Below are 12790 nucleotides of genomic sequence, written 5' to 3'. Positions count from 1 at the left end.
GTGCCTTCAGAAACATACCCTGGAGCCTAGAGTGTGAGGTTTACTGGATGAGATCTAGTGGAGCACGATGGATTTGAGTTTGAAGCCATTAACAGCCATAGTCTACCTTCAAGAGAGGGAGGGAGGTGGACATGATCCATCATTTCCATCAGTGCCCTTCTTCGTATGATGACAGTTTCAACTTCCAAAGTTTCACAAGAAGGCTGCTGATACAAGAATAACAGAGGACCTAGCATGGTAACAGTGCCTGGATAGAGGAGAGACTTCACATTGCCTTGGTGTCTGAAACCAGGATGCTACATTTCAGTTTTTGTATGCCCCTTGAAATTAAACATTCTGGCTACAATGGCAAGGCTGGAGTAACATTGAATTAGTGGGACTTGCTTCTAAGTAAGCATGCTTAGGCCTGCTATCACTTTGTCCCTTTTTATGCAAAGGGTTCAGAAACAAAATATTTCTAACAGCCATCTTGTTAACCTAGAATTCTACCTTTGAATGGAAACTAGTGGAATTTATATTTCCAAAAACTCTGTGGTTCTTCATCCCAGTATCTGTAGATGTAGCCTGAAGTCTGCATAGCATTCAGGAAAACCTCAGGGAAAGTCTGCTACTTCTTTTCATGCTCCATCTTGAGGTAGATTCCAGTGCAGTTTTTATTCCAAGGCAGCCTGATGAAAGATTTCTGAAGCCTTAGAACATCTGCAAACTTAAAGCATCACAGGAATGCAGGATACAAATGCAATACTAAGGAGGGAAATGAGATAGGCTATCCTTTGTTGGGTGTGCACTTGTCAAACCCATGGTTAGGTTTCACATTTAATGTGGATTATCCATTCAGTAGCTATCGCTCATAAATCTTAACATACACAGGTCATTAAGGAGGGTCTTTTTGCATCCTGCCACCATCTGAACCTTCAGCTTGTGGATATGTGGGAGAGGACCTTGTCCACAGAGGTGCCCATAGAATCATAATAGAATTGCAGAGTTGGAAGGGACCTCAAGAGTCATCAAGTCCAACCCCCTGCAATGCAGGAATATGCAGGTGGCCCATATGGTGATTGAACCTGCCATCTTGGTGTTATAAGCAGTACTCTCTAACCAACTGAGCTAATTGTCAGCAGTCCAGAGTCTGGGTATCTCAGAAGGTCTGCTTTGTGCTCTCCCTGATTGCCAGGTGGTTATTATCTTTATTTCAATGGGACTTTGAGCTTAGCTGAACCCTGCTTTTCTAAAATAACAACCACTACTTAAATTTATGCTGCTTCCTTAGTTTATATATTTTATGTATTAGGTTTTATCTAGTAATAAATACACCATCTCGGGTACTATTCTGCAATGGGAAGGCAATATATAAGGGCTATTAATAAATGTGTCTCCCATATGTTTAAATTTCAAGATCTTACATTCAGATTCCCCGTTTGGTTTGCAAGTAGTTAAGCCTGAGCAGTACTTTGTTCACTAGTAATAACCACTGGATATCAACATAGGAAAATGTGTGTACTGTTATTTTTATTTCAGCAGGCAGTTTTTGTGTGGGGTGTTTGTTGAAAAGCCATGTATTTCTATAGAGTTGCCAAACTTCTGTGCATTTATGTAGATGGACTTTTCCCTCCCTCCTTCCTTTTTAAGGTGAAAGTGCTAGGGTGGATTTTAAAAAAATGTTAGCAGTTCCTATTGGGGGAACAGCACCTGGCTGTTAATCTTGGAAAATTCAACACTAGTTGTGCATTTTCTTGTCATGCAGCTAAGAACAACTGTAAAATAGACATGCTTTCCCCTGCAACCTCTGTAGCACCTTGCGAGAAGTGCTTTCACGGTAGATGTGAAAATGATAATTGAGTTTAAAGCCCCTTTGGCAATTTCACCTTTGCAGACTCTAACCCCCACACATACACCTTCCTGTCACTGCAGAGGGGAGGGGAGGGAAGGACCTAGACTCATGTTCATTGACAAAACATTTTCTTTTGCTTTGAAAGGAAGTTTACATATGGCTGTTACTGACTTCTGCTCTGGGTAGGTGGTGCCTACCTGTGCATGTGTGGCCACCTCCCCCCCCCCCTTCTCTTTAAAAGGCTTCTGCTTCAAATTCTTGATCTGTAATTACTAAAGAGTTAGGCCGATCATGGGGGACACAGGTGGCACTGTGGGTTAAACCACAGAGCCTAGGACTTGCCAATCAGAAGGTCAGCAGTTTGAATCCCCGCAGCGGGGTGAGCTCCCATTGTTCGGTCCCTGCCAACCTAGCAGTTCGAAAGCACGTCAAGTGCAAGTAGATAAATAGGTATCGCTCTGGCGGGAAGGTAAACGGTGTTTCCGTGTGCTGCTCTGGTTCGCCAGCTTAGTCATGCTGGCCACATGACCCAGAAGCTGTACGCCGGCTCCCTCGGCCAATTAAGCGAGATGAGTGCCGCAACCCCAGAGTCAGTCCCTTTACCTTTACCTTTAGGCTGATCATATACAATGTGTTGGGAAGAAGGTTCTTAGCATCTGTGGGACAGGGATGAGAAAATCTACAGCTGCTGAAATTGTCTTTTCGACAGACAGTCATAGAATCCTAGAACTGTAAAGTTGGAAGGGACTCCAAGGGTCATCTTAGTCCAACCCTCTGTGGTGCAGGAATCTTCTGCTGAACGTGTGGCTCAAGCCCATAACCCTGAAATCAAGATTCTCGTGCTCTGCTGACTGAGCTAGCAAAAGCCCAGCGAAAAGCCACAGGCGCGTTCTCTTCTTCTTAAGTATCTCATCACTATGAAGGAACTTTGGCTAAAGTTTATAATTTAACGAATCTCTCTCTGTGTGCACATGCTGCCAACAGAAGGAAGATACTTTTTTTTAAAAAAAGGTTAACATGTTTCATTATTATCAACTTTATCAACTCAGTTGCTACATTTTTTTTAAAAAAAGGATTAACATGTTTCATTATTATCATCAACAACTCAATTGCTACATATTATAATTGTTTCAAAAGCTTTTGAAATGACAAAAGAAGTAACTGTAAAAAGTAAAAAGAAGTAACTGTATTTGGTTGAGGCATTTACAGGACATCGTGCCAATAACATTAATAGTCAGTGATTTCTGTTTTCTTCTTAAAACAAGCTTATATATTTATGTGGAAATATTTTTTTTTAATGTCTTTCTTGAAGTTTACAGGCTTGAAAGGTTTTTGCTAAAGCCGCTGCTCTTTGAAGCAGTTTTCCTTTACATGTTCACTTTAGATATAGGTACTTTCTTTTTATTTTGGACGATTGTAGGATTGTGGAAAGGTATTTGAACCTGCATTGATGGTTATAGAACCTTATGCATGTACCAAAATCAAAAGAACATTGATTTTCTTTTCTTTTCTTAAAAAAGAAATAAACTTTATTTCATTCTGAAAAATGAGATGGGCATTAAATACAAGACAATAACTTGGTTTATTGAATGGAATCACATATCTAACTGTGAGACAATACTTTATCCCAACCTTGAATTGTAGAGTGGAATTGTAGAGGCTCATTGTCCAACCCCTTGAAATATAGGAATCTTTTGCCCAACATGGGGCTCAAACCCACAACCCTGAGACTAAGAGTCTCATGCTGTACTGCCTGAGCTATCCACAGGGCTTTAGTTAAAAAACAAAACACCCCCCCCCAAAAAAAAAACCCCAATTGTGTGGACATGAGTTTGGGACTTGGTAAACAGTTATTCTGCATAGGGCTGGGACCTAAACAGCAATTTGGTTGCCCAATAATCTGAAATATCTTCACCCTGGGTGCCTGAGCACCCACAAATTTCAGTGCCAGGGCCATGCATACACCCACAATCAGGGGGCCACTCCTGACTCTATTTCAACAAACTTTTAGTGTGTAAACCATGTTTGGAAGTAAGTCCCATTTATCCCACTTTCTATGAAGGAATTGGTCTACCAAGCCCTTGTTAGAAAGGAAGGAAGGAAGAGTTTCTGCTTATCAACAGGTAGCTCAAATCCCATAGAACTCAATGAGGTTTAACCATCCTGAGCGTGTCAAAGATTGCAGCCTATGGAAGTTGCAGTGTCTGTTGAAGATACTGCATTTTCATTGCTTCTTCGAGTAGCTTTGATGGGAAAGAGCCTGTTGACAGTATGACAACAGACCATCTTGTGGAATAAAATTAAGGCAATACCCAGCACTTTTGAAAAAATAGCTGATTCCTTATGTACTTTGGCTATAGGTTAAATTACCAAAGGCAGCAATATGTGTATCACAGCAATCATAAATGGAATAAACCTTAACAATGGTTTTTTATGGACAGAAAACTTATTGGTAGAATATCTCAAGCTGAGCAATGGTGACATGTTTATGTAGCCTGATCTATCTTGTGTTGTTTTTTTAATGGTCTTTAGAAATACAAAATATATGTAGCTGTAGTATGCTTGCATTTATTGAAAAGTAGCTTAAGTAGATTTCCCCCCACCCCGACTGTTTTTGACAACTCATTTTCTGTGAATTGTGAAATACTTTAGAAGTTTAAAATCTGTTATAAAGCTGAAAAACTGCACAATGGAAGTGTCAGAGATTCATATTCAACAGGGGTCAGCAAACTTCTTCAGCAGGGGGCCGGTCCACTGTCCCTCAGACCTTGCGGGGGGCCAGACTATTTTTTTTGGGGGGGGGGAGAAGAACAAACTCCTATGCCCCACAAAGATGATGCAGAGATGCATTTTAAATAAAAGCACATATTCTACTCCTGTAAAAACACGTTGATTCCTGGACCGTCCGCGGGCGGGATTTAGAAGGCGATTGGGCCGGATCTGGCCGCGGAGCTTTAGTTTGCCTACCCATGATCTTCATGCATCCACCTGCAAGGGGATAAAGCCCCACCCATAGATCTAAGTTACTGTCTTTGAAAATTATTTCTGCTTCTCTCCAATTCTGGCTAAAATTCATGTTCACTTTAAAACTTCCTCTTTTTTCTCATTCCCATGTGAAAAGCATGACATATGAATTCAAATTGCTCATAGGGGAAGATCTAAGGCCCTTTAAGTGTTGTGTGAGGGAACACCTTACTAGTAAGGACACAGGTGGGGCGGCAGAGTGGCTGCTAGGCTTCTAAAGCAGAGGCAGATGGTCGTGTCTCGCTTGTCAAGCGCAAGATCTTACTTTAGCTGCAGCTGCATAAGCTGTGCTTCACGTTGCTGCATATTAAATGGAGAAATAAGATTGGAGCTGTACAACATTACTTTGCCAAGTAGCGAGGTTTTTAGGAAGTGTTTTCTGTTTTCTGTGAGGTATCACTTAATCAATTAGAGTTGCTGCTTTTAAAAATAGCACTCCAAAGTGAGGTGGGACAACTATCTTATTCTTAAGCCCTTAGGTGGAAAAACCTGTAAGGATTGCCATTATATCTAGAGCAGCAGTGGAAAGTAGTTGAGTTGCACTACAGCACTAAAATGGGCAGTTGAATTGAAAGAGAGATAATGTTAAGGTTGTGTTAGTGAAGACATTCTGCTGTGCATGCCAACCTGCATATTTTCGAGCAGTGTTCTAAATTAGCCACGTACATTTTTCACCTGGCTATCGGCCACTTGTAACCAAGTGAAGAGGCCTCTGCACCAAGATGACACCTGACATCTCCACCTGACACCTGACATGGAGATGCATGCCTGGGAATCATTGGATCTTGACTGTTTTCACACACTAATACCACAACCTGTAGCATTCTATCAGTTATATTTTATCTGCACAATCAGAATGAATTTCAGGAACCAAAATGGTTTTTTTCTGTGCAGCCTGAGCAGGAGCAGTGAACAACATTTTAGTTAATTGTTGTAGTTTGTCTTCACTTAACCCATCCCACTGCCTCGCTCACAGTTGTATAGAATATTCTTAGGTGATGAATGGGCTGTGCCACCATTAAGAAAAGGAGCTCAGAATAGCCCAGTACAGTATATATGTGAACTGTCCCTGGATGAAGTGACTTTTCTTCTTTAAGCTCTCAAAGTTCTTAACCTAGCTCAAGGTTGTCATCTGAACTAGCCAGATATTTAACTGATAACCAATCACAGTCAGTCTATCATTTGAAAAACTAGATTTTAGAGCCATCTTTCCCAAAAATGGCAACTGGACATTCAGTTTTGGCCATTGTAACCTTGGTTTACATAGCTGTTTGTTCCTAGCTTATATATATTGAGTTTCTAACACTGCATCAGAGAGTCTTGTGGCACTTTAAAATACTAACACATTAAGAATCTGGCAAGTATAGCTTTACTTCCGTATGCTAAAAGGATAGTTTCTATTAAACTAATTTAAGCTGGCTGTGGAAATAAATGACTAAAATATCATCCATTAGAAGATGATTTTCACCTCTTTGCTGCCAAAAATCTTGGGAACAGAGATTTGACAATTGTTCTTAGCGTTATATATTCACTCTTTAACCCTGAGTACTAAATTCCAGATAAAATAAGAGATCTATTTTAGATATAGTCTTTAGATAGCTTACAGGAAAGCTACAGTAATCTTCTCATGAAAATGTTGGAAGGAACTTGCGAGGAAGAACCACTAGTACTGTTTTGTGTACGAATTCACACTGTTGTGTAGTATTTGTGTGTACCTCAGTGGTGCTCAGGGCAGCTAGCAACAACAGCAATGGGTAGGTTCTATAGCTTTTCTTACATTTCCAAGAAATTGTGCAAATGGAAGCACATCTGTGGCTTTAGTTTTACTTTTCTCTCACAGTGCTCTAGTGCAGTTTTTCCAAATCTGCAGTTTCCAGATATTGTACTACAGCCCTAATTATTGGCCACCCTTGCTGGGGATGATGGGGGCTGTAGTCCTACAATATCTGGGGACCAAAGTTTGTCAAAGGCTGCTGTCATGTAACCTTTCAACAGGTATGGAATTGCATCTTTTGGATCAAACACATTATTATGCATACCCTTTCCCTAGTTAACATACATTTCTCAGTAGCCCTAAGAACAACACTGCCAGGTAGGTTAGTACCATTATCCTCATGTTGCACATTTGTTTGGTGTGGGTGTGTGAGAGAGAAGGCGGGATGGAATATTGTCTTGCCCAAGGCCTGTAAGTGATATTGTGCCAGAGTAAATGTGCATAGGTTTGCAGCCTCAGTTTCTTAGCTTCTAATTTACACTAGTTCCTATTAGCTTTTAAAAAAGTTTTTCAGTCCTTTGCACACTTACTCAGGCCACTCCATTTCTGACTGTTTAATGTAGAATATGTTACATGCTCAGTGAAATGAAGTTATTATATCATATGTATTAGAAGTGCCACAGAATTCTACCCCCCAAAAAATCTGAGAATGCTTGGCACTGCAGGTGCTATGGAGAGGACTACTAATTTTGTTGCCAAGCAACTGCTGTCAAATGCAGTGGCTCACAGTCAAGCTGTTGATGGATTCAGCTGGGGAAACTTAAATGCATACAGAGGAAGGTGATAACATTGTTGAATTAGATTCAATAGTACTTCACAGGCATATGTGCTACATAAGTTTTGCAAAAACAATCAGGTCAGGAAAGGCACCTAAGATGTTGGGATAGGGGGAGAAATGGAAAATTACTATTAAAAAATGGAGCATCCTGACATTGTTCAACACTGTCCATTCCTAACTCAGTGCTAGATAGATAATATATTGTGACAAGTAAGAAATCAGTTTTGGTATTTGGTTTCCATAGTAAGGAGCAGAAAATGGATTCATTCTCAAAAACCTGTTGCAGTAGAACAGGACTAGTAGGAATGTTTGCAGAAGGTATTCTTACATGTTTGTATATTGGTGTGCATCCAGCATGGGGATGAGAACACACAGTCAGGGCCTCATTCAGAGGTAGTGCTAAACCAGAGTTGAATGTTGAAAGAGCGTGGTGAGCTTTGAGCTTGCATGCTCCTTCTCCTAGCACCACCTGGTGTGGCTGTGATAAGGCATTCAGAAGCTTTTACTTCAGTTTTAGATTAAATTGGCTGGTCAAAATGCAGAAAAGCTATGATTCATCCAATGTTAACTATGGTTTGTCGAACCAAGACAAATTCAACCCCTAGAAATGACCACTATCAAAACAAACTGAAACTTGGAAGTCCTTTTATACAGTTTCTTCCTCGGGTCATGTGACTTTGAGCCAGATCTAACTGGAATTGTGTGGGGCTAGGTCTAGGGTAGCAGCTGGGGTTGAAGGGAGGAGGGTTCTCAAAACCATTACCCCAAAGTCTCCTACAGTGTTCTTCTGGCCAAGAGTGGCAGTCGTTTTGGTGGCTGGCAGTCACATTTCCTCCTAGAAGACAGAATGACTTTACATCATTGTGATAGTTTCATTTTGGAGGACTTTCTTTTTGATGGCTGTCTTCTCCTCACAGTTGCAAAGGGAAGTGCTTTTGATAATTGTGAAAATGAAAGCAGAACTTAAAAAACCTAAAAACAAAAACATTACACCAACATTATGAGCCAAGAGGAAGATAACTGAGGAACTGATGTTGTTTTTTCAGAGTCTTTTGAGAATACTCATGAATACAAAGCCAGTGGGAAGCTTGCCTGTAGCCCATGAAAAGTAGCTAGATGTGTTGGATAACCCTGACCTAGTCATGAATTCCCATGTATGATGGTCCTGTGTTACAGCTGAAGGGCTTCTGTGAAGCTGAATAGTTGTGAGGCTGGAAAAAACTAACTTAGGAGGATTATACCGTGCTTTAACCCAGGAGGTACATTTTCTCTATTAAAATATTACTAAATCATGAATACAGAACAATTATAATCCTCTTTAATGGCAGTACAGTGAGAAGTAATTTATTTCTGTAATTCTCCTTGTCCTTGGTTCAGGATTCATGATGTACATGATCTTTATAGTTGGCCATACTTCCTGCAAATTGATTTCTCTTAAAAGGAAGAGCCATTTTTACAGATATTACTTATTTCTTCTTTATAATGCACATTTCAGCTTTTTACCTTGTTAACAACTCCTTTTAACTAGTAATGTTTTTATAGCTCTTCAATAATGAGATCCATAAAAGCACCACTTCAGGTAGTTTTTGTGTGTGTTTGCTTCTCCAAATATGCAGAACCAAATTCCCATGTCACATTCTGCTTTGAGTTCAGCAGTTAAATTGCAAGACCAGACTCAGCCTTCCCCTCCCCTTTAAATCTCCTATGTGATGGTTAGAATAGCCTGACTAATAATCATAATAGTAATAATAAATAAAATTTATTAATACCCCACACATCTGACTGGGTTTCCCCCAGTCACTCTGGGCGGCTTACAACATATCTAAAAACATAATAAAAACACCAATCCTTTAAAATATGTTCAGAATCTCTTGTGTCTGGCAGTGAGCTGGTGAATTTGCGACCCCCTACCTGTCCGAATCATAACATTCTGCATTACAATTCAATTAGAATGTATTTTAAAGGCATTGGGGGGGGGGGGTTGTTTCAGGCCAAAGACTGGATATATTGAACTTTTTGGGATAGCAGCCAATATATCTTGGGATGCTGGCCCTGGGCATCTAATAATATAGTGAGGAGGAAATTAAAGAGTCATGAACCTAACAAACTGCATGCTGTTCTGAAATTTCTCAGGCACCTAGTAGTCTGGTCAGGCATTCCTTCTTCCTGCTCAGTCTTTTTCAAGAATATATGTGTCTCAGTATAATACTCTTATGGTAAGACTATTACACTGAGAACTCTTAAAACCTTAGTGAAATTCTCGAGATGTTAAGGAATATTCAGAAAGAGAGATGAATTTCCAGCACTACAAAATCTACTGCTTCAGCCAAAAGCATTATGAGCCCTGAGCCCTTTGCTGTATTCTTTACCCCTCAAGGTTTTTTTCAGTTGTTTCTTGGGTGCCTGGGGTGAGATCAGGCATGGGTATTGAAACTGCAAACTCCTTCTTACGTATTTCTCACTGCAGGGAACAGGATGCGACTGAGCTATGTTTGTTTGGGGGACAAGATTTCTCTATGGCTGTGAGAGAAACCTCATCTAACAGGCTCAGAAGCATGCTGTCTCGAAATTTTTGCAGAATTTAATTCCCACTCCAGTCACTTCAAATTCTCTGTAGGGAATATTGAGGGAGAGAGGCACATGTTCAAAAGTCTACCATTGAGCTTGCCCCAGATAGAAACAAAGCAACCGCTAAATAAAATGATAGTTGTTGGCTTAGTTGTCGGATTGTTACTTGCCTGGCCTTAAATGTTTAGTCGTTATTTTGCTTATTATATTTTAATTCTCATTCCTTCAGAAGGAGCCCAGGGCAATGTACAATGAAAAAAACAAAAACAGAAAAGAATGTGTCAAATAAAATTTATACAAATAACCATTACATTTCAGAAATTGCTTACAACTTTTATCATTATAATTATCCTGAAATCAATTATTTGAACAGATCGATACAGTTGTATGTTTTCAAAAGAAGAAGAATGGTTTTCAAAAGAAGTTAGTGTATGCTTGGTGTTGGTTAGATCCAGTTGTGGGCTCATAAGCAATACTGGAGATGATATTTTTGTGTGTAAATCTGATCAAGTATGGCAAATGCCATTCAAGGGAGTTGCGTCATACCTCCCCATTTTCACGTAATCAACAAAAAATAAGAAATAAATACAAATGCGTGTGTGGGAAAGAGATGTACCTAGACTGGCACTTCTTATCAAATCTGGTGAAAATGCTCTACAATCTAGCCATCTTGGTTACAGGGCCAGGTGTCACTGTCACAAGTACCGTATTTTTCGCCCTATAGGACGCACTTTTTCCCCTCCAAAAATGAAGGGGAAATCTATGTGCGGACCGACCCCTCTCGCTCTCCAGGCTTCAGGAAGCTATCAGCAAGCCTGGGGAGCCCGCGGGAGGTCCCGCAGGGCTCCCCAGGCTGCGGATAGCAGCCTGCCACCCGGCGCGTGAGGCGCCCTGAAGCAGAGCGCCCCTCGCGCCAGGCAGACATCGGCCAGCCCCACAAGCTCAGGGGACAGCGGGGAGGCGGAGCGCTGCCATACCGCTGTTCCCCGACCTGGTTTTGGGGGGAAAATAAAGGAAAACATTTTTTCCTTTATTTCACCCCCAAAAAACTAGGTGCGTCCTATGGGACGGAGCGTCCTATGGGACGAAAAATACGGTACTTCCACTTGAGAGACCTCATTTAGATCATAAGGTTATGCTTGTTTGATACCCATGAGGAGCTCCTCCTCTGAACCAGCATAGATTTATAAAGATGATTTGTTATTGCTGCTTTTGTCATGTTCATTGCTTAGTAGGGTGGAAAGGAGTTCTCCTTCTTAGAGTAATGTTGGTTGAGCGCTTAAGAAATTCTGTTTATTGGATCTTGTTTTATTTTTGTATCTGATTTCTAGCATGTTTTTGTTGTTCATATTTTATTGATTTAAAAATCACTTGCAGACATGTTTCTTTGTAGAAAATGACTAATGAATGTAATTGTAGTAAAAAAAATATGCATAGCCTGAAAACTGAAAGCTTCAAAGCAATCATTGATAAAACACCTGCTCTGTATGTTGTTTGAAAGTTTCTTTCTGAAAACATTTAGGTCTGTTATGTGATCTCATTTTCTTACATTTTATGGAAAGCAACAGAAATCAATAATTTATTCAAAAGACAAACAATAAAAAAGCAAAAAAATGAATGTGATCATTTATTGTTTACTCGCTATTTAATTTGAATCCCCCTTTCTCTTAATTTTCAGTGGGATGTTCTCAACATTGCGTTCATGCTGGCATCTTTGGCTTGGATACACCATCAAAGCAGTACCCATCTTTACTACTAATAACTGAACAAAGAATGAGGAGATTTGTCTACTGCAAGGTGGTTCTTGCCACTTCTCTGATGTGGGTGCTTGTGGATGTCTTTCTGCTTTTATACTTCAGTGAATGTAACAAATGTGATGACAAGAAAGAGAGATCCCTGCTGCCTGCTTTAAGGGGTAAGGTAAAGTTTGAGGTGTCTGCAATCACAATTTCTTCTTCATAGTAACCGTTGACCTATGCTGCTAAGTGTCATCTGAGAGCACGATTCCTTAAATCATTGAATTTGAGTCGTTTGAATTTGCCGACAGCTACACAACGATGTCTCCCCCCCCCTTTTATCTTTTTAAATCTCATACCCACTTCCTAAAGAGTTTTGTTGATACATGGGCATTCCTAACAAGATTTATGTGTAGCCTACTATCTTTACAGTTAGATGCTAACCATAAGATCCGGCAAAAAAGCAACTCTTCAGAGTTGAGTTTCCAGTCTCAGTCTGGTCATTCTGTAATGTTTGTCAACTGTGGAAGGGGTGTGGGGAGAGAATGTGTACTAAGATCACATTACTATAGCATGATAAAGCTATGCCCTTGAAGAGACTATTATTTTGTAAGTTAAAAGTATTGATGGGCGCAGATGCATTCCAATATGCTTTAAAAAGATATTGTTCCATCAATTATATGCTTTTAATCCTAGTAAATTTATTAAAGGTTTTCCCATTCGGACTCTGTAAGGGTCAAGTTTAAGGAAAAAGCAATTGCACAGAAGCAAGACTCCCCACAATGAATGCCTGCTGGCTTGCTTGTAATATCCTGTTGTACTGAAAATGCAAACGTTCTAGAAAAGTTTTAGAAAGCAGTTCTAGAAAAGGTGTACTATCTCATTAAAACTTATTGGCATAAATCACAGATGGGGGACGTGTGGCCCTCCAGATGCCTGACCCATTGGACATGCTGCCTGGGGTTGATGCGAGTTGGGGTCCAACAACATCTGAAGTGCTTTAGCTTTCCTACCTTTGATACAGATTATTTAGAATAGTATTCATGTGTCCATCTGTAGTGTTTCTGTTTGACTTCAAG

The 12790-nt window shown here is 40.2% G+C and overlaps 1 protein-coding gene across 2 annotated transcripts in view; it reads left to right on the top strand.

Annotated features, from left to right (window-relative positions):
* Positions 1-12790, top strand: part of GALNT13 (polypeptide N-acetylgalactosaminyltransferase 13) — a 150109-nt gene that overhangs the window by 3549 nt on the left and 133770 nt on the right. For both annotated transcript variants that reach the window (XM_083409611.1, XM_083409612.1), the window contains exon 2: positions 11654-11890. In XM_083409611.1, the coding sequence (XP_083265737.1) occupies positions 11749-11890 (142 nt within the window). In that variant the 5' untranslated portion in view covers positions 11654-11748. The remainder of the gene's footprint in view (positions 1-11653; positions 11891-12790) is intronic.

This window comes from Podarcis tiliguerta, assembly GCF_965153285.1.
Source record: "Podarcis tiliguerta genome assembly, chromosome: 1".
NCBI classification, from domain to species: domain Eukaryota; kingdom Metazoa; phylum Chordata; class Lepidosauria; order Squamata; family Lacertidae; genus Podarcis; species Podarcis tiliguerta.
This window is presented reverse-complemented; position numbering and strand designations above follow the sequence as displayed.